Raw genomic sequence first — 26,484 nt, 5'->3', positions numbered from 1 at the left:
CATATTTTAATCCATTAACATAGCTTCTAAATATTAAATTCATCATCCCATGTCTTTAATACATTACTATGTTATGTCCCTCCATTCATTTAGGTTTCTCCGACATTTATAAGTTTGATGTGCATTTGTGATGCACACACGTGTGTGTGTATGTGTGTGTGTGTGTGTGTGTGTATTATCCAATGGTTTCAAAGTATATATTCATGTAACCTGAAGATAAATTTTCTCATTCTTCTTACTCTTTTTCTTTCTTGTTTGTTTGCCTGCTTCTGGTTTGCTGAGCTGGTCAGAACATAGAACAACTCTTCAAGGCAAGAGTTTCAAGCTGACACAGGCTTAGTCTTGGTGTGTGTGATGTGAAGAGACACCATGACCCCAGCATTTTTTTTGTTTTGTTTTGTTTTTCGAGACAGGGTTTCTCTGTGGTTTTGGTGCCCGTCCCGGAACTAGCTCTTGTAGACCAGGCTGGCCTCGAACTCCCAAAGATCTGCCTGCCTCTGCCTCCTGAGTGCTGGGATTAAAGGCGTGCACCACCACCGCCCGACCACAGCATTTTTCAGAAAGGAAAGCATTTCATTGGGGCTGGCTTACAGTTCGGAAGTTTAGTCCATTGTCATCATGGCGGGACGCATGGGGCATGCAGGTAGATGTGGTACTGGAGAAGGAGCTGAGAGTTCTACATTAGCATCTGCCCTCCTGTGGAGCTCCGACAGCCGGAGAAGGGGCTGTCTCTGACTCTTCCGCTGGCTTGTGGGACCCATGCCACATACTGGGTTGCCTTGTCCAGCCTTAACGCATGGGGAGGTGCTTAGTCTTGCTGCAACTTGATATGCCATGCTTTGTTGATACTCAGGGGTACCTGACCTTTTCCTAAACAGAAATGGGGGGGGAATGGATTGGAGGGTGTGAAAAGGTGGGGGGGGGTGGAAGAAAGGGACTGGGAGGAGAGAGGAGAAATTGCAGTCAGGATGTAATATAAATAAATAAATTTTTTTAAACAGTTGCACAGACAGCTGGAAGAGTGTGACACCGGGCCTGGCCTGGGCTTCTGAAACCTCCAAGCGGTCCCCCAGCGACACACATCCTTTAATAAGGTCACACCTCATGATCCCTCTCCAGTAGTGCCTACTCCCTGATAACCAAGTGTTCAAATATGTGAGCCTGTGGGGGTCGTTCCCTTTCAAACCACCATAGCGTGGATCCTTGCTCTCAGCACAACATGAGCTCTCACTGTTGTATGTACGCACTTTTCATTACACGGACCTCCTTCCTGTAGAATCCAAGTTCTCAAAATGATTTCTTTATCCTAGATGTTCAATTTTGTCAAATGTGCTTTCTGCGTATTTTCATGTACTTACGTTTTCTGCTTTATTCAAATAGATAATTGATTTCAATGGTTTCTTTAAAAAATACTTTTATTATTTCTTTGAGAAACAATGTATTTTGATCATATTCATCCCATCTCCTCCAAGATCTGCCCCTCCTCCCTAACTCTCCGAGATCTGCCCCACCTCCTTACCTCCTGTCAAGCTTGTGTCTTTTTTATTATTGCTACTTAATAACCCATTGGCTCCAATTTCTGCTGCCCAAATATTTGTGCGTTTCTATTCCTCCTTTTTAAATAGACTTAACCATTTGTTTGAGAAAGGGTTTTTTCGTAGGCCGGTCTGATCGTGAACTCAATATATAACTAAAGATGGTCTTGAACTTCTGTCTCCTAGCCTCCAAAATGCTAGGGTTGCCATTACACTCAGTTCGTATGGTGCTGGGGACCGAACCCAGGGCCTTGTGTATGCTAGGCAAGCACTCTTCCAATTGTGCTACGTGCCCGGATCTTAAGGATCGGTTCTTAAATGCTAAACATAACTTGACTGCAGAGCCCTGCTATTTTCTGTATCTCTGCCTTGCTTCACCAGTTTTTGTCTAGGATTTGTGCGTGCCTGTTAATGTAAACCATTGCCTGTCCGTCTTCTTGGTTTTATTTAAACTTTCCCATTGCAGCAGCAATGATGCCAAGCATCTTCCCCGGATGATAGAGAATCCACTACATTTCTTTTAATTAGCAAATGAGATTGGTAAGGTTACAGAATATCAGATCAATATAAAAGAGCAACTCGGGGCTGGAGAAGTGGCTCAGGGGTTAAGAGCACTGCCTGCTCTTCCAAAGGTCCTGAGTTCAATTCCCAGCAACCACATGGTGGCTCACAACCATCTGTAATGAGGTCTGGTGCCCTCTTCTGGCCTGCAGGCATACATGCAGACAGAATACTGACAATACTGTATACATAATAAATAAATAAATCTTAAAATAAAAGAGCAACTCTATTTTTATGCACTATCACTGAACAGCTCAAAATGAAATCGAGACAAATGCATGAACGACGACAAAATGAATAAAATATCTAGCTATAAATTTAGTAGGACAAGTGAAAAACGTCTTCCCTGAAAACGATAAAACGGATTTGAAATAAACTAAATGAGATCTAAGTAAATGGAAAGGCTGCCTGTTCACATGGCCGTACGCCCCACGCTGATCTAGAGACTTAGCATCGTTTTCCCTACAAGATTGTAGCTAGCGCAGCTGTGGAAGCTGACGAACTGATCCCAAAACCCACCTGTGATGGAACCAGAAGAGACAGAGCGACCTTGAGAGCGAACACTTGGAGGACTCACTGCCTAAAAGCGTACCACGTTGTCACGGTAACGGGGGTAGAATCGCCCTGCCTTACTAGTTGGGCAGAGTCTGACTTCTGTGGTTTTCTGTGTGGTTTCCCCCTTACAGCAGTCGGACCATTAATTCAAAGCTGTCTAGTGGCAAACCTCAAGAACTTACACATCCATTGCCTTAAGCTAAGGTAGAATCATTTTTAGCTATGTAGAGACTGCTTATGTAAGGTAAGTCTGCACCCAACGCCTACCTTCCACACAGACAAACTCTAGCAATTAAAAGCTCAAACTTCTGCAGTCCGGAGCTCCCTAATGCTGAGGCCCCCTCACCCCACTACTCCCTTACCCCCTCACTCCCTCACCCACACCCACCTCTGCCTTGCTGCTAAAGAACACCGTGTTCTCCAATCACCTGTCCGAGAATCCCTCCTTCCTCTCCCCTTAGGTAGTGACCCAGCTGCTGTGATGGTCCGCTATGTGAAACACTGCCATCTTGTGGCCATCGGTTTTCACCAAGTAAGACTGAAAGTTAGCAGAGAAATCAATGGGATAGATTGTGAATAAGCTTTACGTGTGGCCAACTGATTTCTGACAAGGGTGCCGTGACAGTGGTGGGAAAGGGATAATCTTTTCGAGAAATAACGATGGGACAGCTCAAGACTCCTATGCCACACATAAGAGTTTACCCCAAAATGGGCATGACTCAAAACATAAAAGGAAAAAGCCTACAGATCTTAGAAGAAGACAAGAGTAAATCTGTGCTGCCTCGTGGTCTGTTTTACAAGACATTAGAGATAAGGGAGGAAATGGTAAATTAAATGCCAGCAAAATGTGCGTGCTAAAATTAACACCACGAGGAAAGACAAGTGCACAGAACGCAGGAAAATGCTTCCTTTGCTTACATGCTACTTAACTGCATACCGGTATCATTTTCTCGCACAGAGTGTCTTAGTATATGTTTATTTACTTATCTGAAACTTTTTCATAAAGAGATGAATCCATCTATTCTGCATAAGTTCTTTTCATTTTATTGTATTATTTGTATTATTTAAAACAATTTTTAACTTTAAATATATTTTAAAATATTCTCCCCCAAGTCCTTCCAGATCCTCCCCAACTCCCTATCCACCCAAATTTAAGTGCTTTCTCAGAAAAAAATCAAAAATCCAATACAAAAAAAATCCCCCAAACCAAGAAAGCAAAACAAAATTTTACCTAAAAAGAAAATAAAACTCACTAAACTGTAACCAAATAAAAGCACGTGTGCGCACGAGCGCGCGCACATACACACACACACACACACACACACACACACACACACACAAAACCCATGGAGTCCATTACATGTTCAACTTCTCTTGATGATGTTTTTCCTAAGTCTGTTCTATATGTCTTTCTGTATAGTTACCAATTCTCTCTCTCTCTCTCTCTCTCTCTCTCTCTCTCTCTCTCTCTCTCTCTCTCTCGTCTGGCCTAGATTTCCCTATGTACAGCGGACTAGTCTGTAACTCACAGAGATCTTCCTGCCTCTGCCTCCCCAGGGCTGGGGTTAAAGGCTTGTACTGCCACACCTGGCTAGTTTTTTTTGTTTCGTTTTGGGTTTGGTTTGGTTTAGAAGGTCCATTCTAGCAGTGAGGCCCTTGGGTCCGTTGCAAACACAGCATCTCTGTTTTCTAACTGTTGTCTTTGAGCCCATGGGATGGAAGAATCAGAATGTGGCAATCTGCACAGCCCCCCACTGCCTGAGTTATGCCGGACAAGTTGTCATTTTCTACTTCTAAAGCATCATTATCCCAAGTCTGATGGTGTTTGCACATGTTGGGAATCCAAGTAAATACATATGTGCATGTTAATTACATGGCAATAAATGTGATGGGTGTTTCTACAATGAGCGGATGCCTTCCACGTCTGAAAGTGTAAGAGACAGAAAGTCCTTGAGATAATTTAGAATTGAGTTCAGCCTGGCTGCTGCTGGCCATGATTTTGGAAACACTTGATTAATGTCCTTTTTAGTCATCAAGGAAACACATCCTCCTATGAGTCTAGATTGCTTTTAACACCTCCACAATAAAAATGAGGATTTTCCCCAGGAAGCAATGACTTACTTGTGGCAGGGTTTCTGACAAGGTTTCTGAAGTTGACAACAGAAGATATATAGGCATCCTACGGTGGATCGCTCCACGTGGAAACAACTACCCTCTTTGTAGGAATATTGGGCAAGCGATTTGTGTGTTGGGGAAAATAACAGCGAAGTCAGAAATGAACAAATGACATCTCAGCCCACAGTAGGTGTCCTGCGGTGTCACCAAAGTTGGAATGGAGATTACCTGCTGTGGCTTCTGATTGGTCAGCTCCCTATGACTGTACAGGCATAAGGACAGGTTGACTTAATGGGACCAGGTCAGAGAATTGATGAGCTGGCATATATAAATAAGGAAGCTGAGTAGAACATTAAATAATTGTTCCTATTTCCTGTCTAATCTCCTTCTCAAGCTTACATTTGGTCATGAATAATGAAATATAAGTGATATAACTTGCATGTGTATTATGCAGATTTGAAATATAAAATATAATTAACATTTTATCTCGAAATTTTTGAAGACTTCATCCCCCTGCAGAGGACACACCAGCTTCCCACTTGCCACCCAACTGAAGTACAGGAATTATTTCTGTCTGAAATCTCTAAATGGTTTCAGCTTCTACAGATGCTAAGGTGCATATGAAATGTTTTCAATTCTTGTGCTGAGGGACAGTTCAGAGTTTTGTCTTGGGAAATAGGGGCTCGTTTGGGGCCAGGAAGGAAACTTGTCATTCACCTTAAACACTACCAACTGCTTCCATCCAAATGCTGATAGGAAAGAGTCCTTTGAGAGATGTAAAACAAACTTTGACAAACAAATAGGATTTTTAAAATACAAGTGTTAAAATTTTCTTCATTGAGCTGGATAACTTGGCACCCACACAACTAACTTGGCATCTCACAACTGCCTATAACTCCAGCTCCAGGGCACTGATAACCTCTTCTGGCCTCTGTGGGCACTGTATGCATGCGCTATATAAAAATACACTCATATTCACACAATAAAAAGAATTACAATGTAGGTCAGATATTAGTTATGATGACTATATGCCGCACACCACGCCTCCCATCTGCGCTCTATGCCTTAGAACCCAGTTCGCGAGCTTCGGGCAAGGGGCTGGAGGTTGAGGAAACACACGCAGAAACAGACCAACACACGGACCTCCAATCACTGATACAAAAGCCTTTATTTAATAGCACCATTGAGGCTTAAATACCCTGCAGTCAATGGCCAACAGGTGAAAATCCCATCCTCTGATCCTCTAGGCTAGGCACAGCTTCTAGTAACTTCAATTAGAAGGCTCTAGACAGGGAAGAGCAGCTGAAGGCCAGGACTCAATTGGTCCCAACAACTATACATATGAATTCCAAAGTCCTCACTGATGTTTCTTCTCTGAAGCAGCCGTTGACTTGTTGGTTACACAGGCTTTCCCTGCCTAATTATCTTTTTCAAAAATCTACAAAAGATATATTTCTTTTGAAAACGTAACAGGTTCAGCTGGGTATGGGGTCACATTCCTGTAATCCCAATACTTGGAAGACAGAGGTAGGAAGATCAAAAGTTCAAGATTATCCTTGCCAACAAACTAGTTTGAAGCCATTCTGCCCTACCTAAAAAAAAAAAACTTTATTTTAAGAATTAGTATAACAATTCTTATATATGTTATATATGATTCATTAAAGTGAAGTTATTAAAGGGGATTTCTTTTTGTTCTTTTTGCGGGGCAGGGTTTCTCTGTAGCTTTGGAGCCTATCCTGGAACTAGCTCTTGTAGACCAGGCTGACCTCAAACTCACAGAGATCTGACTGCTTCTGTCTCCTGAATGCTGTAATTGAAGGCGTGTGCCACCACAACCTGGCTAAAGGAGATTTTTAAAGGTGACTTACAGACTGTGGTCCAGCTATCACTGAAAATCCAAGAATCCAGTTCAGTCCATGAAGCTGGATTTCTCAGCTGGTCTTTGGCATCTGCCCAGCATCCCAAAGAAGCAGGTTCTAGCACCAGCGAAGCAATGGACTTGCCAGTGAGAGCAAAGGAAAGCAGGCAAAGAGAAAGAACTTTCTTCTTTTCTATTCTTTATATAAGCTGCCACAAGAAGGTCCAGATTTAAGGTCGATCTTCCCACAAGAAAAGATCTGGATTAAACATGGGTTTTCACACTTCTATTGATTTGATTTAAAAAAAAAGTCCTTCACAGGTGTACCTAGCCGTTTGAGTTTTAGTTACTTCCAGAGTTAAGTTGACAACCAAGAATAGTCATCACAGTGTGGAAGCATTCTGATGATGTGGGGATTCCCCTCTGTATGCTATCAATATGTTTTATTACCATTGGTTAATAAAGAAGCTACTTTGACCAATGGCAAGGCAGAATATAGCTGGGCAGGAAAACAAAACTTAATACAGGGAGAAAGAAGGTGGATTCAGGCAGGCAACATGTAGCTGCCCAAGAAGCAAGATGTGAGGTAACAAACCACGAGCCTTGTGGCAAAATATAAAATAATAGAAATGGGTTAATTTAAGAGCTAGCTATGAATATGCCTGAGCCATTGGCCAAATAATGTTGCAATTAATATGGTTTTTGTGTAATTATTTGGGTCTGGGAAATGAAACCACAGTCTCCATTTACATTCTATACCATATCTGTAACATTTCTATAGATAAATAAGACTATTTATCTATAATAGTAAAATAGCTAGCTCATAGGAAGCAGAGGTAAGAGGACCACAAGTCCAAAGTCAGCCTAGCGTACAAAGTGAGAACCTATCTCATAGAACATATATCTTTCTCCTTCTGTGGAGCATTTTCTTAGGCTGGCTCGCAGTATATGGATTACTTCTAGAGTTAAACATGAGTAAATACGTTTCTTGGATGGGAAAATTAACATGAACATATTCAACTTCTTTACTATTTCCATACATTTTTGCTTACATATTTCCCCATAAATATTTATTTTAGTTATATAGTTTTGATTTAATAGAATAAAAAATTTGTTTAAAATGTTTTTTGGGGACTGGAGAGACGGCTCAGTGGTTAAGAACACTGCCTGCTCTTCCAAAGGTCCTGAGTTTAATTCCCAGCAACCACATGGTGGTTTACAATCATCTGTAATGAGATCTGGTGCCCTCTTCTGGCCTGCAGGCATACATGCAGACAGAATACCAAGAATGCTGTATACATACTAAATAAATAGATAAATAAATAAATAAATCTTTAAAAAATGTTTTTTTGGATTGCAGTATAAACTGTTCCATAAATCTATTCAGAAAGAAAGCTGCTTCCCTCTAATCCTCTAATGGCATTGTCTAACCATTTCTTCCTCCACTTATTTAAATGGTTTAACTACTGACTCTGATTTTTACCTCTTTATGAATTCTGTAACATTCTCACTAAATTGTTTCTTATTTCACTGTAGACAGTAAAACCTTAACATTATTAGTCACATAAAAAAATGTGGGAAGATAAATTAGTCTGTTCCCTAATTGTGAAGACAGTTGTGTGATATTTAGGGTCACCTGTCACTTGGCACAGTTTGGATATCGTAACAGCTCATAAATTCACTTGCTTTAATTCATCCTTGGTCCACTTGTCCTGGTGTAAAACTAGAATTTAGATCAACGTGAAAGCTAGACATGCAGAAAAATCTAATTCTCAAATGTTGAGGAGAAAATATATCTTCTGCTTATCCTAGACAACCTCATCCATGGTTACTTGTACCATGGAAGGTAAGAAATGGCTCGTTTCTAGATAGACTTTGAGCTAAGCAACAATGAAGGCATGTCATGAAGATGTGAGCTTGGGTGGAACAAGGAATTCCACGGAGATATTTTCTTTCACATCAATCAGCTCCGCAGAACAGAGCCTCACCTTAGTTATGCCAGGATTTAAGTATTCAGATCTGAAGAAGTTGACACCTCTCTCTGTCATAGGAATCAACTTACACCTAAAATCTGCCTTCTCCTGTAACCTTCCTTAAGAAAAAAGAAATGTATTAGATTTATCCATTTTATATATAATTTTTTTGCTGGCATGTATGTCTGTGTACCACATGTGATCAGTATCCATGGAAGTCAGAAGAGTACCGGTATTAGGTGCTCTGGAACTGGAGTTACAGATGGTTGTGAGCCACCATGTGGTGCTGGGAAACAAACCTGGGTTCCTCTGGAAGAACCGGCGCTCTTAACTGCTGAGCCACCTCTCCAGTCCTTCTGTAGACCTTGTAACAACCATTACAGTCATTTGAAACCGAGTCTATGACTCTGAATAACTTGGGGAGCACCAGAATGTCCTGATGACAATCACTGGGCCTTCTGAGGGCAAGACACTCAGGGCCGGGACCCAGATGGTTAGCACCACCACCTCAGGAGAATGCAGGGTGCCACTGAGGTTGAGAAGGACTATATTTAGGGGCTGTGGTGTTTGAATGTAACTGGCTCCCTAATGGACCAGGCAGTGATTACATGAATACAGTTTGTATGTTGTTATTTCCGGGGCTAAGCCAGCCATGCGGGAGCTGGGCGGGACCAAAAGCAGGCCTGCTCTCCTCATCACTAGAATCAGGATTCCTGTAGCTGGGGGAAAGTGTGCCGTGTCCTTCTGTATGTAATTTTAAATGATGCTGGAATGAGCAGGGAGCCTGAATATGGGCTGTTGGTTATGGGATGGCATCACACCCGTGTCAGATACTTGATTTTTGCTCATCGTGGTATGGTTACATAAGATATTGTCTCCCTTTTAGAAAGGAAACACACATTGAGGTATTTAGGGGAAAATAAGGTATCTGTGACTTTCTGTTAGAAACTGATTTAGGAAAGTGTGCATCCAAACAGACTAGTCTCCCCAAAAAAAGCCAGTACATGCAGTAGAATCAAAATCCGGTGTCATTATCATTGGCTTATAAATAAATAAAAAAAAAGAAACTGATTTAGAACAAATGTGTACTTATGTATGGAGAGAAAGATTATTGGGCAAATGGAAGGAAGATGTTGTTAGCAGTGGTAAATATAAATAAAAGTTAAATACACATGGATTTTTTTAAAAAGATTTATTTGTTATTATATGTAGTGTTCTGTCTGCATGTATCCCTACAGGCCAGAAGAGGGCACCAGATCTCATTATAGATGGTTCTGAGCCACTGTGGGGTTGCTGGGAAATTGAACTCAGGACCTGTGTAAGAGCAGCAAGTACTCTTAACCTCTGAGTCATCTCTCCAGCCCCCCACAAAGGAATTTTTTATGACATCCTTGCAAATTGTAAGGTAGAATCATATAAAATTAAAAGGTATCAATAAAAAGATAATAAAAATATTCCTGTATAGTTGAAATAATATTTTATTAAATCACAGTCAGATTATTCATGTTATTAATAGTATATATTAATGTAAGTACCAGAGAAATATAGGAAGTGTATAGAGCTAAATGCAAACAGGATTATATAGAGAAACACACTGTAAAGGGAAAAAGGAATCCTTACAAGGATATTTATAGCTCTTTAAAATGGACATATTGGATCAACGAGAAGGTTTAGCACCACGTGCACCTGCCGGAAGCCAGGGGACCTGAGTTCACTTGTATTGTGGAAAGAGAGAACTGCCTCCTGCAAGCTCCTCTCTGACCTTCGCACGATGCCACAGTATTTGTGAGCCCACACACAGCGCCCGATGCGCCACACCCCACCTATACACACAATAAAATTAAATTACAAATGGACAAATACATTAATGAATCAAATGTATCGGGAAACACGACAGCTCTGCAGCACCAGTTGGCCACTGCTTTTTCTTCTGCTTGTCCCTCCACTTAGCTCCACCTCCAGATGTAGACACAGAGTTTGCAATGCCTCATTTTCCAGAGGATTGGGGAAGGGAGGTCATAAAGAGGAAGAAGCCCCTGGAAGGAACCCAAGCTCGCTTCTGAGCTGTGTAAATGCAGATCTTATCCCACAAGCACACAAAAGCCTTGCAGATGCGAACTAACGGATCAAAACCTAGAGTGGCCAACACATGGAACACAGCAAGACAGACCCAACTGTCATCCGGACGGGATGAGTCTCACAGCACACAGGTGGCTTGTGACAGTAGGTGGCTTAACTTAACTGATTTCCTTCTGAAGTAAAAATATGAGCATCTCCCATGGGGCTTTAAAACGACAGGCTCTTATCACAGGCGGTTGAGATTATCCAATACATCATCCAAAATCGTTTTGGAATACAAAGATCAGCCGATATGATAACATGAAGTTGGAATTAAATGACAAAATCTTTGAGACAGCTATTTACTTAAAGTTTCTACCAAGCTGTAGTGAAGACCCTGGGATCTTTGACATGTTGGTAATATGGAACATCTGCCTAGCAAGGCTAGGCGCAGCAAGTACAGCCTAAGAAAGGGGTCATGTGATCTACCAACAACCTCAGGAAAATGAGCTCTCATGTCAGCACACACCCAAAGTGTGGGACCCGAAGCTACCGGAACCAATGTTTTCCAGGCTATGTTTCAGTCTTGCTTTGATGCGAACCCTCCTTACATTCCTCCTAGTCTTCCTTTTTGGGATGGAAATGTTTACTCCATACCATGTCACCTTGGAAATACATAAATTGTTTATAATTTTACAGGGGCCTACAGCTATGAATTTTCTCTGTGTCCCGAGGGAGAGTTTTAGCCTGGCCTTCTGAACAGTGTCAGAACTGTTACCAGTACAGGATTCTTAGAGACTGACTAACTACATTTTGCACAGTGGGATGGACTTTACCCTTTTGGGACCCAGCATAGAGTGTGACATGTGATTTGAATTATGGACTGCTCCCCTTACAAGTTTATATTTAGTGGAGGTTGGACCCAAGCTTGTGGGGGTTTTTAGGGACTATCTTTGGGGGCTGTTCCCTCTTCCCTTTCTCTGCTTCCTGCCCACTGTGTGGTAAGTACCTCTGATGCACGGTTCTACCACTATGCTGTCTGCTTCACCATGGCTGAGAAGCAACAGAACAACAGCCTGTGGGCTGAAATTCCTGACACTGCAAGCCAAGGAAACTTAGTTCTCAAAGAAACTTTGATGCTATTTGATTGGGTATCCATCACAGGTTGATTCTTGCTATCGACTGGTATTTGACTGATGTTTTCTATGAGTGTCGTACATGCTGAGGGTGCCGGCATAGGCAGGGATTGCCTACCCTGCTCCTCCTTCCCATGAGAATGGTCCCTCTTTATTACATTTGCTCTTGCGAGTCTCCATGATAAGCAAGGACCAGCCAGGCAGGGAGAGCATGAACACAAACGCAAGGAATAAGTGAGACAAAACTAAACATGTCAGGCACTTCACGGTACGAATGCTTACGAACTTTCTGAACTAATTTAATTTCACCAGCTTGGTCAAAGCACAGGGACAGATTATTTTCCGTGTGCAGAAAGACCATCCCTACACCTGAGGCAGACAATAAATCCAGAGAGCGAAGCCCCTCCAGGTGTGGTCCGAGAGCAGCGGCAGTGGTGGCAGTGAAGATTACTGCGAGCGAGCCATGCTCCCGCACCGTGAACTTCAGCCGTCACCCTGTTACCTCACAAGTCCATGAGCGTGCTGTAAACAAAGCACAGGCAGGACTAAGGTGTGAGCTCGGAGCAGTGCAAACAAGCAGAAAGCAAACAGGCAGTGTCAAGTGTGATGACCACTTCCTGCCGCTGCCATGGGAACCCAACACCACGGATGGTATGGGTATCCTTAACAACAGGGGACTAATATTTGCACTAAGAACATGCCTGGGTACCGTGTGGGCCAATCCTCACAGCTGCCCTGTTTTCCTCCATTTCAGAAAACAACAGGGTGAGGTTGAAAAGGCTGGAGAGATTTTAGAGGCCCAAAAACGTGAGCCTACTTCCATCTTGTCAGAGTTTCAGCTTGTTCAAATCTGTTGACAAGTGTGGCTCCAAACCCTGACCTAGGGTGTGGTTACTTGGTGTTTCTGACGTTAAGAAGGCGTGTGTAGGTAGATCCACTCCACCCTGACCAGGAGCCAAGAAATTCAAGCTCCTTCTTTTGAAACAGGAGGTTTGACCTTGGGAGTGGCTGATTCAGGAGACTTGGTCTTGGGTGGGTTCACAGCCGAAACAAGAGAACGCTAATGACTTAATATCTCAAAGTATTGAAGCAAATAACTGTTCTAGCTGTCCTTTGTATCATGTTAAAGCAGTCTTTTGTCTTCTTCCCCCTGTTGTATTGGGGTATAAAAGTGTCTGGAAAATTAAAGGCAGGCGGATTTCAGTATTCACCGGAACTCCCTCCTGGTGCTATCCTGTGTTTCTGTTTTATTATTTTCACTCACGGCTTCATTCTCCTTACTTATTTTCTAATCCCCATGCCCCTGCCCTGGTAAATGATACTTTTGTCGGAGCTGATCTCCGACAAGAGAGGACACGGTAGTTAAAAGAGTTCTAGCTCCACTTCCAGAGGACCAAGAGTTTGGTTTCCACGACCCATGTCAGGTGGCCCACAATGGTCTGTAACTCCAGCTCCAGGGGATCCAAAGCCTCTGGATGCCAAATGTCACATGCACTCATATGCAAATAACCATGTGTTTGAGCACACACACAACACACAGAGTACACATACACACCCTTAAATATAATAAAAAAAATAAATCATTAAAAAAAAAACGTGGCTTAGAAAAGTTAGTTTATTCGGCATTTTGAAACAGATATGCCTAAACTCGAGGACAGGTTTATTCTATGTCGACTCTTCCACCACACCTGCTAACACACTGCTATTGTGAGCATCGAAGGACGTGTGTATGAGCTCTAACGACGGCTCAGCTGTTAAGTGCACTTAATTCTCTTGCAGGGGACTCAGGTTTGCTTCCCAGAACCCACATGGTGGCTAACAAAATCCTGCTCCAGTTCCAGGGGATCTGCCGCCCTCCTCCGACCTCCACTGGCACCAGACACACGCGGTGCACATACGTTCATGCAAGCAAAGCACTCATACACAGAAAAAAAAAATCTGAAACCGTGTGTCAAAACACCTCCGGAGACGTTAAAACCAGTACTGTAATATTAATTACAGCTGTACAGCTGAGGCTGAACAGACGGCCTTTAGCAAACAGAGGCTATCACAATATTCCTTCGTGTTTACTTACGTGCCTAGCACGGGCACATCATCTTCCCGTAAGCCCACGGTCCTGCCCTAATTTCAGATGTTATTTATGTGACTTGATAGACTGTTAAGAGGTGTGATAATGCAGCAGAAGTGTCTCTAAGGAGCAAGGCAGCTCAGTCCAACCGCCGATACTGTAGGATGAACAGAAAGGTGGGCGCTAAAGGCACTTCCCAGGCCCTGAGCCTGGGAGCACTTAAAGAGACTCAGGCCGTGTAGCACAAGGAACACAAGGTTCATCGCCAAGGGAGCTATAACATCTCCGTGGATGTGCTGACAGTACCAAGCTATCAGATCTCCCGATGGGAGCGCCAAGTGCAGGGCTGCTAGAGGGGGGAGCACTCGGGTAAACGCAGGGGCACCCATTAGTCCGGCAGATCCAGAGCTTTGGGGTTGTGCAAATTGTCCTAGGTGACCGGAATTGCCCCTTACATTCCAAATCAAAGATGGCCCTTCATTTGTTCTGCAAATGCCTGCTCCCCATAAACAATGCCGCAGCGACAGGAACCAGGCCCTTGGCGTCCGGGAATCGCGCTTGGGTGTCCGGGCGAGAGCACACTGAGCGACCGGTGCCCGGGACACCTGCCCAAAAGCCAGGACGAGCTCAGCGCCCGGATCGCGCGCACCCCAGGGGCAGTCCTGGCCCACGCACATGCACACGCACGGGAGCGCAGGATCCCGCGTTCCCGACGCAGCTCCGAGGCCCGGCGCCGGCGGGAGCCCAGGCAGCCGAGAGTTCCAGGCGGGGCGGGTGCCCGAGAACGGAGCTCGAGCATTCGCTCCCCTGCGGCCCAAGCCCCGCCCTTAGCCCCGCCCACCCCCTTCTCCCGCGCGCGGGCTTCGCGCGCCCCTTGCCGCGCGCGTGCGCGCGCGTGCGCAGGGCCCAGGGCCCTCCGCGGGCGGCCCCGTAGAGCCAAGGAAAGCGTCGACCCGTAAGGTCCCAGATTAACCCTTTCCCTGCCCGCTCACTCGAAGAGGCCCGGTCGGGTTCCGTGCCTGCGCAGGCGGCGGCGCGCCTTCTCCCCCCCCCCAGGCTCGCACCGCGCATGCACGGGGAGGGGGGGTGGGGGTGTTCGCGGCAGGCTAGATATTCTGTGCTCGTGCAGGAAGAGGGCTGCTACCACCAGGGACGTGCACGATTTTCCCCCCCACCCCCTCCCCAAACTACAAAAAAAAAAAATCCAAAACACCGCCACCCACCGTGCCCCCGCGTCCATCCCGTCCCGGCCTGCGCGCTGCCGACCGCGGGAGCCCACGGCGAGCGTCTGTACAGCTGTGCCAGGCTGCAGGTAAGCGCGGGCCGGGTGCTGAAAGGGCCGGGGCGGGCGCGGGGACGCGGGGGCAGCCGGCGGCGGGCGCGGCGGGGCGGCTGAGAGGAGGCGCGTTCCCGCCGAGCTCGGGCAGCAGCCAGCTGCTGCAGGATGTGGCGGCGCAGCGCGGTGCGAGCGGGATCGGGCGTGGGCCGCGGTTGGGCGTGGGGGCCGGGCGCCCCGGGGGCCGCGCAGGCCGGCGAGCGAGCGGGTGGGGAAGAGGCCAGGCGGCGGCCCGCGCGCGCGCTCCCTCGCTCGCTCGCTCGCTCGGCGGCCGAGTTCATGGCCGCCCCGCTCTCCTCGCCGCAGTGCACCGCGGTGGGGGTGGGGACGGCCGAGCCGGGCCCGAGCGCGGCCCGCGGGGCGCCGCCCCTCGCAGCTGTCTCTCCCCCCCCCCCCATTTTCCCCGGAGCAGACGGGACCCCCCGCGCACGCTCCCCGCCTGCGTCCGCGGAGCTCCGGGGAGCCGGCCGCGCGCCGCCCCCGCCCCTGGCCGCGGGAGGGCGCGGGAGGACCAGACGCGCAGGCCGCGGAGTGCGCGGGGCGCGAGCTCGGGGCTCGCGGGCGGAGCAGGGCGCGGCGCGGGGCTGCGGAACCGGCCCGCACGCCCGCTCCCGTGCTCGCCGCGCCGCCGCCGGGGCTGCTGCTGCGGGCCAGGGAAGAACCTCGCTCCCGCGCTGCCACCTGGAGAAGTGGCGGATCGGGGAAGGGAAAGTGGCCTGTCGCCGGCGGGCGCCACGCCGGGGAGCTTTTGTTTGGGAAAGAATGCTTCAGGGCTCGCTGCGCTCCGCGGCTCCCGGGCTGCGAAATGCGAGCGTGGGCTCCCACGCGCGGGCTGCGCCCCGAGCCTCGCGCCAGGTCCCGTCTTCCCCACTCCCAAGTTGTGCGGTCGCAACAGGGAAGTGGTGTGGCCGCCATTGTCGCAGCTGCTCCGGCATAAGGAGGCGGCTGCGACTGCTTATGTAAGTTTGCTTTGGGAAAGCCGGGCTCCCTGCTCCCCGGTGCGGGCGCCTTAGCGTTCCCGCGATCTGGAGAACGGCTAGCAAGGAGCTGCTTTAGGGTATTGTAGGTGTGGGACAAGACATAGTCCCACACCTACTTACACATACTGGCAATGGCTATCTTCCGGTTTGACTCATTTGAACTTAGCAATGGGAACATCTTTATGGGGGGAAAAAAACGAGCCGATTGGCCCGTGACCTCCTTTGAAAAAGAATACACACTAACCAGAAATGAGAAGCTGCACGCTGATGCGTTGCCATGGCTACTGTAGAGCCACCCTTCTCTAAGTGCCACGCTCGTTTTTGATTCCACAGTTAGTGACAACAGAGGTGTCACCAAAGATTCTGAAGGCAGTGCTCTCCTTCAAGCCCGCTGCAGGCCCAGGCTGCATCTAGAACACAGGAAGGCCTAAATGAAGAACGGCGCATCCTTAGAAATCCCCTCTCCAGCCCTCACGTAGTACAGATGAGAAAGCCTGCTGGTTCCGAGCTCTGTGGTTCCTTCCTATTGCAGGAACTTGTTCGGGGTCCTTTGGTGGAGTCTTGCGCCAAGTCTTTGTGTAGGACTGGATTCTAGCGCAGCCACCTGCTTTCTACACACTTCCGCGTTTGTGGGATTAGTGGTCACTAGAGGATATTTTTGTTCCTTAGTATATGGGCCTGCAGGATGTGGAGTTCTTTAGATGAGACTTAAGAATCAAAGCAAACTCTTTGAACCTTTGTATAGGAAGGGATAGAGGGAAAAGTGTGGACTTGGCCGCTGCCGTCTGGCGCACAGTTGTTCGCAATTGCGCGGACAAAGTAGCATGTTTACTCCTTGCTTCCCCTCCTAACTGTGGAGAATGTGTGCTCCTACAGCCTCTGCTATGTTTAGAGAAACGCGCATCTAGACGTTTCTAGGTCCTGGAGAGAAAGTGGAGAACTAGGTACCCAGTAGGACACACACTGATGATGTCACCTGCCACACTTCCAGTCCTTATGTAGATAGAACCAGGCCGGATTACTGCTAGCCCCTGGCTTCTACCCAGAAAAAATGGGTTCGTATGCAAGAGGTGGGTCGATAAAGGGGTCTGTGGTTCTTGTAAACATTTGGTTTAGAATTTGAGATAGGGAAAAAATCTTACTTAGTCTTTTATCTTTTTTCTGATAGATCTGGCTTGCCCCTGATCAGACTTACTCTGATCTGAAGATTTTGGAGTTTAAGGCATTAAGAAAATAGCCTGAATTGTTCATGGTAAGTGTGCCTTAGAATATTAAAAATTAGAGTATCACTTGGCATTTGATTTAAAGTAAGTATCTCAGGTCTAGGGGTATTGGATAAGGGGTTATGGATTTTCTTGGCTTAAGCAAGCCCCTGGTCCCCACTGTGTACACACACACACAAACACACACACACACATTCTAGTTACACATTTACAATTCTTTTCCTATGAGGAAAAATCTGCTTTCCTCAGACATATACTTTGTTGAATAAAACTAAGACAATTGTTTTGTTTTTCTTTTAGAAGAAAATGTAAAAACACATTGGTTTTAGATTGGTTCTTAAACACATTGCTAGGTCTTTCATGGTGGTCCTGAAATTCTTTTGCTTTTAATTTAAAGTACTCCAACACTTACTGAGCAAGGGTTGAACCTCCGTAAGTCCAAAATACTCAAATCCTGAAACTTCCTGAGGGCTGATAAGAAGCCACAAATGAAAAATCTATACTATGAAGTTTTGTTTAAAATACTATCTAAGCCAGGCGGTGGTGGCGCACACCTTTAATCCCACCACTCGGGAGGAGTCAGAGGCAGGTGGTTATCTATGAGTTCGAGGCCAGCCTGGTCTACAGAGTGAGTTCCAGGACAGCCAGGGCTACACGGAGAAACTCTTATCTCGGAAAACCAAAAAAAAAAAAAAAAAAAAAAGAAGAAAACGAAATAAATGAAGTATTATTTGAAATACTGTATAAATTACCTTCATACTGTGTGTGTAAGGTATGTATAAAATATCAACTAGTTTTGTATTTTGGCTTGGACTGGCTTCTCCAATTTATTTTATGAGGAATATGCATAATTGCAAAATCTGGAAAAATCTGAAACTTGAAGCACTTCTGGTCCTGTATGCCTGTTGCTGGTGAGACTTAACTGGGTGGCTGGAAGGTTGACATCCTGTGACAAGAAGCCACTCGTCAGTCTCTTCCCAGATATCTTTGGGGTCAGATTAAACCTTGACACTCGTCCAGGAGTGGCCCAAAGCAGCTGTGGAGAGACTAGAAGAAAACACAGACCCCTGTGGCTACGATGGCCTCTCTAGCTCTCCAATGGTGGTTTGTCTCTTCTCAAGGAAGTATAATGCCCAAACCCAGATGGTATTATCCTGAGTCCTCCGTACTTGGAATCAGACGCCATAGATAGGACTTGCGGATTCTCTTTTTCTGTGTTTGTGGCGTGTATTCATGTCTGCACGTGTGCAAGTGCGTGCATGCGTGTGTGTGAGGACGTTCCTGTGGAACCCCTAGGCTGACATGGTGGGAGTCTTCCTGATTGCTCTCCATTGTTGGCGGAGGCGGGCTCTCTCAGTTCAACCTGGATTCACTGTTCAGCTAGTAGAGCTCGCCGACTCTGCTCCAGAATTCACTTGTACCTTCTTGAAATTAGAGGCCCACCATGTGTTACACTGCAGCAGGGAATATTCAGCCCCCTTTTACCTACTGAGGTCTCCGGCTCCAGGACTTGAGCACTCTTGTCTCAGTCCTGTAACTTATACTTCACGGTCGGACTGTTTATCAGTCTTTTTCCTCTGTCTTGACAGTCTGAGTTTTTAAACCACGTTTCCTGGATTTGATTACTAGATCTTAAATAGTTATAGCACAGCTCCTTAACCCCTTTTACAAACTGAGGACAACACCTATTTCATAGGGTACTTAAGTGTGTTGAGACATCTAAAGCGTATAGAATAATGCCTGGTGTGTGTTTTGTAAAAAGCTGCCGTTGTTGTTCTAACTAGGAAACTGTTGTAAACCGAAAGTACTTCAGAATAGCAACATGGAAAGCCCTTGTCTGGGGTCATTCTTTCCTGCCCGTTTTTGGACCATCTTTAACACCAAGATTCAAGATTGTTAGGTTCCAAATAGTCACAGTATGACTGCTTTCGGGGCAGGGGTGGGGTGGGTATGGGGAGCACTACGCGTTAATTAAACTCCTTTAAAAAAAAATTATTTTGTGCAGGAGTTTTTCATCAGTATGTCTGAAACCATAAAATATAATGACGACGATCATAAAACGCTGTTTCTGAAAACGCTGAATGAACAGCGCCTGGAAGGAGAGTTTTGCGATATCGCGATCGTGGTTGAAGACGTGAAGTTCAGGGCCCATCGCTGTGTTCTCGCTGCCTGCAGCACCTACTTTAAGAAGCTCTTCAAGAAGCTAGAAGTGGATAGTTCCTCCGTCATCGAGATAGATTTCCTCCGCTCTGATATATTTGAAGAGGTCCTGAACTACATGTACACAGCAAAGATTTCCGTGAAAAAGGAGGATGTGAACCTGATGATGTCGTCGGGTCAGATTCTTGGTATCCGGTTTCTGGATAAACTCTGTTCTCAGAAGCGTGATGTGTCCAGCCCCGATGAAAGCAATGGCCAGTCCAAGAGCAAGTACTGCCTCAAGTTAAATCGCCCCATCGGAGATGCCGCCGACGCTCAGGATGATGATGTGGAAGAAATCGGGGACCAGGACGACAGCCCCTCCGACGACACAGTAGAAGGCACCCCCCCGAGTCAGGAGGACGGCAAGTCCCCTACTACTACCCTCAGGGTTCAGGAGGCGATTTTAAAAGAACTGGGGAGTGAGGAAGTCCGAAAGGTGAACTGCTACGGCCAGGAAGTAGAATCCATGGAGACTCCCGAGTCCAAAGATCTGGGGTCCCAGACCCCGCAAGCCTTAACCTTTAATGACGGGATGGGTGAAGTAAAAGACGAACAGACTCCAGGCTGGACCACAGCTGCCAGTGACATGAAGTTTGAGTATTTGCTCTATGGTCACCACCGGGAGCAGATTGCCTGCCAAGCGTGTGGTAAGACGTTTTCCGACGAAGGCAGACTGAGGAAGCACGAGAAGCTCCACACGGCAGACAGGCCGTTTGTTTGTGAGATGTGTACAAAAGGTTTCACCACCCAGGCCCACCTGAAGGAACACCTGAAAATTCACACAGGGTATAAGCCCTACAGCTGCGAGGTGTGCGGGAAGTCCTTTATCCGCGCCCCGGACCTAAAGAAGCACGAGCGGGTTCACAGCAACGAAAGACCGTTTGCATGTCATATGTGTGACAAAGCCTTCAAACACAAGTCTCACCTCAAGGACCATGAAAGGAGACACCGAGGGGAGAAGCCTTTCGTGTGTGGCTCCTGCACCAAGGCGTTTGCCAAGGCCTCAGATCTGAAGAGGCACGAGAACAATATGCACAGTGAGAGGAAGCAGGTCACCCCCAGTGCCATCCAGAGTGAGACGGAACAGTTGCAGGCGGCAGCGATGGCTGCCGAGGCAGAGCAGCAGCTGGAGACCATTGCCTGCAGCTAGAGGTGATGGGTCAGGAACACGTGGCCTGGGAGGTCGATGCCGAGGTTGCATTGATCACAGTCAGTGAACACTTTTGACTGCTTTTGTGGCAACTTAGAGTGTTGGACTGGGTGGACCTAAGACAGTGCTCATTCCAGTTAGGTGATTTTCAGATTCCTCAAGGCAGTTACGTTCCTACGTTCTGACCAAACAGTTTTTTTATTTTGTTTTTTTGTGGTGTCTAGTGTTCATGTTCCCGGTAAGCTCCCCTGCCCCTCTTTATGGTTTTAATTTGAAAACTCCTTTGTCCGGTTGAAAGTGAGCGGCTTCTGTTCCACTCTTAATTCCTCTACGCTTGCCAAACTGGTGAGTGCACTGCAGAGTGATTGAATAAATTGATCGCCTACCCGTCCCAATATATGTGACTTACGGTCAAAACAGCAGTTTTATTAACTGGATACAAGAACTTCATATTGGTGCAGAAAACGTTGGCACATGCCGACCGACCCAGGACACTGTATAAATACAAAACCAAGTTTGGAAATACGGAATGGTGTTAGTTTTATATTTGGCTTGTTGATTTTTAAATCTCTCTGTATATCATTGTTTTTACTGTTTCTGTGGACAGTAAGTGGCTGCTTTGCTGAAGTGTTTCTTCATCCGTTGTGATGGCCCCTGTCCCCACCCCAAGTGCTGCAGGTCATGAGTCCACCGGATGCTGGTAGTACCGGAACTGAATTCCTCTTTGACCCAGTGTGGCCACTCTGCCCGTGGGTGTCTGGAGTGAACCGGTCGTGAGGGAAGGAGAGAAGTCTCCGAGACCAGGTTTTCACAGATACAAAAGCCCTAAAATTTCCTAGGTCTTCAAAATCCTGACTGATTTCAAAATTGGTTTTGTATTTAGGATCAAAATTAGGACAAGAAACAGAAATGCTTCTTGAGATGTTTTAGTAGTTTATGGATGATCAAGCTTTTGGGGTTCTCTGCAGCTCTCAGTTTCTCATAAAGATGCTTAAATAATTTCAAATCTTTCAAATGTGTAAATAGTAGTGTTGGTCCTACGTATTTCAAGGGAAAGGACAGCTGCACTTTTTTATTTTTTTATTTTTTTTTTGCACATTGGATTAAAGTACCTCTCATTGGCAACAAACATCAGACTGTCTTAACCGATATTAAAGATCTTCAGACCGATCATTTGTTTTCCAAGTATGTTTTATCACTGGCTGCAGTTTTCAGTAGAAGCTGACTGCCTCTTCATAGCCATAAATCAGAATTATGAACTTTGTTTGAGATCCGGCATACTGAAAGTGCTTTTAACTGTTTCCTTAGGAGTATATTGAAATGCCAACAGAGTTTGAATTATGTTCTGTAAGAAAGTACTAGACCATTGTTTTAGGACGTGTACAGTTGTAGAAAGTAAGTGCCAACTTTTAAAGTTCATGTTTGGTTCTTAAGACTTTCGTTTTTAAAAAGTACATTAAAATAATTTCATTACATGGCTTGCTATATGATCACCTGTTATGACTATTGTGAGAACATTTTTTTATTTTCAAAATTGGTGTACGTGTTACGCCCAAGAGTGTCGGGTGGGGATGCTACCTTTCAAAATTTCTTATTTATTGGTAAAATGTTTTGGTTTAAAAATTAACTTAATTTTCCCTGAAAGCTCTTTGTTCTGTATTGAAGGCAGTCCTGTCATTGTGTTTCTGTGCTGTTAGGGAGGGGACCGACTGCTGTTCCCAGGCCGTGCTGACCAAAGCAAACGTGAAGTCAGCTGACATCCTGTTGATAGCTACTTCAACAAACCATATTTTGGGCCTTTGTTTTTGTATATAAAGAAAATAATATACTTGTCTCGTTCTTGCTTGTTTTCTTCATGGCGTTGTGCCCGTCCAGATCCACACCACCTTCCTCTTGGTTTCATAGAGGTACCGACTTAGCATATGAAAATAGTCCCTGGGCTGGAGAGATGGCTCAGTGGTTAAGAGCATTGCCTGCTCTTCCAAAGGTCCTGAGTTCAATTCCCGGCAACCACATGGTGGCTCACAACCATCTATAATGAGGTCTGGTGCCCTCTTCTGGCCTGCAGACATACAGAATATTGTATACATAATAAATAAATAAATATTTAAAAAAAAAAAAAAAAAGAAAATAGTCCCTATAGAAAGCCGGGAGACACAAAGCGGAACTTTCAGTACTTTCTATTATGCGTTTAGCATTTGAACTGCTTCATACAAGACATGGATTTGCGCCACAGCTTCTCCCATGGGTGCTGGGTTCCTGTTGGAGTGTGTGGTGACTGTGGGGTCTTAAAATTACTTTTCTTGGCCCTGAGCAATAACACTCGTCTTTGCTCATCCAGCTAGCTCTAGTCATCCCATGGGTAGTAAACATGGTGTTAGATCTCTCAAGGGACCCTCCAGAGGCTTAGGGAGCTCCTTCTGAGGTGTGCAGCCCTGAATCTGCAGCCAGAGGGGACGGGGAACCCTAAACATTGGCATTGCTAACTTTCCGTCAATACCATCTCTTTCTGTACAAAGTTACGTCCGCAGGCATTGTGTTGACTCATGTTAGGATTGGTTTAGATAATGACTATTAGGAGCTGTAAGCTTGGAGTAGTGTCAGCTTTCTGTTACTGTAAAAACAGCCAAGAGAGTTGGCCGTTGGTGGCACAGGCCTGTCATGCCAGCTACTCAGGAGGCTGAGGCAAGACACCAATCTGAAACCTGCCTGCATGGCTAAAGAGTTGCTCAGGAGCACTCTGAGCAAGTGAGAGACACAGGAATCTGGCACAGAAGCACAGTGCTCACCCATCATGCATGGACTTCAGTATAACTGAGGGTTATACCAGGGAGTGGGGGATGATAGGACTCAAATTCAAACACGTGTTTAACACCCTGAGCCTGGATTTCTTCACTTTTCAGGCAGTGGTGTGGGTTTCTACCTCATCATTTTCCATGAAAATTATGCAATACTCGACCCAGTACTCAGCTATGTAGGTGCACCAAAAATATTTCCTGGGTTTTTGTTGTGTGGGTTTGTTCTAGACAGGCTGTCACTGTAGCTTGACTGGCCTCAAACGCAAGAGATCTACCGGCTTCTGCATCCTCGGTGTTGGGACTATGGGCATATATATGCCTATAAATCCTGCTATGTCGAGCAAGTTCTCAGTGGACACCAACGTGTGTGTGCGCGCGCGCATGTGTGCGCACACAAGCACAAGCCTGTCAATTCCGTGATTGCCAGCTCCGGGTTGTAGACTGATAACCGCATTTAAAGAGTTCATTCGTAACTGAAACAATCTGCAGAAGCTGTGTTCAATCTTGACATTTGTAGGCTGCCCAGTCACCGCTCTGTTCTCTCAGACGTATTCATCCTCGAATTTTCTTTGGTTTCATAATCGCCCACCATTTGCCGTTCTTAAGTAGGTCATTGGCCTGTTGACAGGCGTACACCCTGGCTTGGTTGACTTCCAGACCTACTTCGGGACCATGACAACACAGCCAGAATTCCCAATGTTGAGAGCCATATGTGAGGTCATCCGCTTAGCAAATATTTCTGTGGAGCTTTTCCAAAGTGGACTTGTTCCGTGTTGCCCTTCCTGGTTTGCATAAATTCCAAGAATATCTCTTCTTCTTGCTGAAGGGATTAGGACTACCACCCTAGAATTTATTTTAGTTCTAGAGTTTTCTTTAGAGGATTCCTCTCAGCAGGAGTCTGTGGAGTAGGTTAGAGTCTGTTCACACTTGGTGAATGTCTGGTATTACAGTGTCAGGCATTGGACTAGGTGCTGGGAATGCCGCCGTGAGCAGGACTGACCCCGTTCCTCCTGTCCAGAAACAAAAGCCTCACCTTTCCACACGGCACAGAATTCTACAGACTTTAGTGTAGTCGTCACACACGTGCAAAACATTTTTCAATTTGTGCGCATATTAGTCCAGTTCATAGAACATTTTTTTTTTTTTGGTTTTTGGTTTTTTTGAGACAGGGTTTCTCTGTGGCTTTTGGAGGCTGTCCTGGAACTAGCTCTGTAGACCAGGCTGGTCTCCAACTCACAGAGATCCGCCTGCCTCTGCAGGTAACTAAAAGGCTTTTGTTCTATTGTCATGAGGCTGAGGGGTATCAAAATCAACTAGCAAGATGTCTTAGCAGGTGAAGGGCGCATGCCACCGAGCCTGAGGGCCTGTGTTTGAATCCCCAGGTTTCACACGGAAAGAGAAATGACTCCTACAAGTTGTCCTTGGACACCACCGTGTTGCTATGGCATGCACACACACACATGCACACAATAGATTAGTGCAGTAGTGGTGAATCTCATGCAGCGGGTCAGCAGAACTCAATTTAAACTGTGGTGGTAGGTAGGCTGTATGCTAATCGGTATAGCTGGTGTCCGTGGCTGGCTTATAGCCTGTTTGTCCACACTGTGAGCTAGCTACTGCTATTCTCATTTAGTTTTGGGTTTTTTTCCCCCCTCTAGGTCATCATACCATTCACAACCCTTTGCTTTAGATAGGGTTTCACGTAGCCCAGGCTTTAGACATCCAGAATCATGAGCCAAGATAAACCAGTTTTCCTTAAGAGTTCGTTCGTTTGGTGGTATTATTATTGGCAACAGAAAACAGATCATATACACGACAGGGATCGTAATTTTATTACTCTCTTCTTTCAGTCAGTAAGGGTGTGGAGGGCCCAGACCTTCATCTGCTGCTTTTCCCTTGCCACACAGACTGCGAGCGGCAGCCTCCTTCCCCACCTCACTCCCTTTGTCCTGAAGGAGCAGATGATTACATGGGTCTTTACGGTTAGTCCAATTATTTCCACTACAAATCTATGCTTTGGCAGTTATTTTGTTTGTCCTTCGGGAACATTTTAATGAAACTGCTTGAAAATTTCTTGCCTTCTAACTCCAAACCGTGCTAGAAGTGATCAGAAGATCTGGGCGCCGGGGTGGGCGGGGGAGGGGGGCAGAGAGGGAGGGGCCGTGTTGGGAGCAGGCAGTCGTCGTCCCTCATACTCTGGAATGAGAACGGCATGATCATCCCGCAGACTGACACAACTCCTACCAAAATGACTCAAAACTGGCCAAGGTGCAGTCCGGTGTCTTAACCCAGGCTCTCCTGCACCTGCCTGGAGCGCGCTCGGCTGAGCCTTTGGCCGTTCATTCAGCAGGTGGGTTAGAGACGCTTCCGGACCGCCGTCCAGGAGGTCAAGAGGGCAGCGCGGGAACACGTGCGCCTTTTACGTGGCTCTTGCTTCATGCACTTGTTTCTTCTCGCCTTTTCCATTTGGGGCCTGAATGTATAGAGCCATAGTTTTTGGTCCCCAGGTATTATTTTCACTTTCACTTTTTTTGTCCTGTTTCCCCATCATCGTTTTTTTTTTAAATATTTATTTATTTTATTATGTATACAATATTCTGTCTGTGTGTATGTCTGCAGGCCAGAAGAGGGCACCAGACCTCATTACAGATGGTTGTGAGCCACCATGTGGTTGCTGGGATTTGAACTCAGGACCTTTGGAAGAGCAGGCAGTGCTCTTAACCACTGAGCCATCTCTCCAGCCCTCCCCATCATCGTTTTGCACAAACAGCAACTGTATCTGTTATTAGAATTCATCATCTGCCGCCTCCCCTACAGAGACTATTAAGGCCCTAGTTTTTGGAAACAGTCATACAGACTTCGTAAATACATATGACGTATTGGATGGCCCTATTATGGGCTACTGTCCCTTCAACCACTATTCTACCAAAAGAAGG

At 46.0% G+C, this 26,484-nt stretch overlaps 1 protein-coding gene across 5 annotated transcripts; it reads left to right on the top strand.

The window, feature by feature from the left end:
* The first annotated feature begins 14,762 nt into the window (after positions 1-14,762).
* Zbtb14 (zinc finger and BTB domain containing 14) lies at positions 14,763-22,578 on the top strand. 5 transcript variants are annotated; one of them, XM_050166223.1, is made up of 3 exons: positions 14,763-15,171; positions 17,344-17,427; positions 19,404-22,578. In XM_050166223.1, exons 2-3 carry the CDS (start codon positions 17,425-17,427, stop codon positions 20,748-20,750), a joined length of 1,350 nt encoding a protein of 449 aa, XP_050022180.1. In that variant the 5' UTR covers positions 14,763-15,171; positions 17,344-17,424; the 3' UTR covers positions 20,751-22,578. The 5 variants fall into 5 exon arrangements, with proteins under 5 accessions (XP_050022180.1, XP_050022183.1, XP_050022182.1 ...); XM_050166226.1 differs by lacking the exon at positions 14,763-15,171 and adding an exon at positions 15,272-15,321; XM_050166225.1 differs by lacking the exon at positions 14,763-15,171 and adding an exon at positions 15,739-16,154.
* Positions 22,579-26,484: the final 3,906 nt, after the last annotated feature.

The sequence above is a fragment of the Alexandromys fortis genome, unplaced genomic scaffold, assembly GCF_014885135.2.
Source record: "Alexandromys fortis isolate MF-2015 unplaced genomic scaffold, M_Fortis_MF-2015_v1.1 scaffold_143, whole genome shotgun sequence".
In the NCBI taxonomy this organism is placed as follows: Eukaryota; Metazoa; Chordata; class Mammalia; order Rodentia; family Cricetidae; genus Alexandromys; species Alexandromys fortis.
The sequence above is the reverse complement of the archived record's forward strand: the minus strand, read 5'-3'. Positions and strand labels throughout refer to the sequence as shown.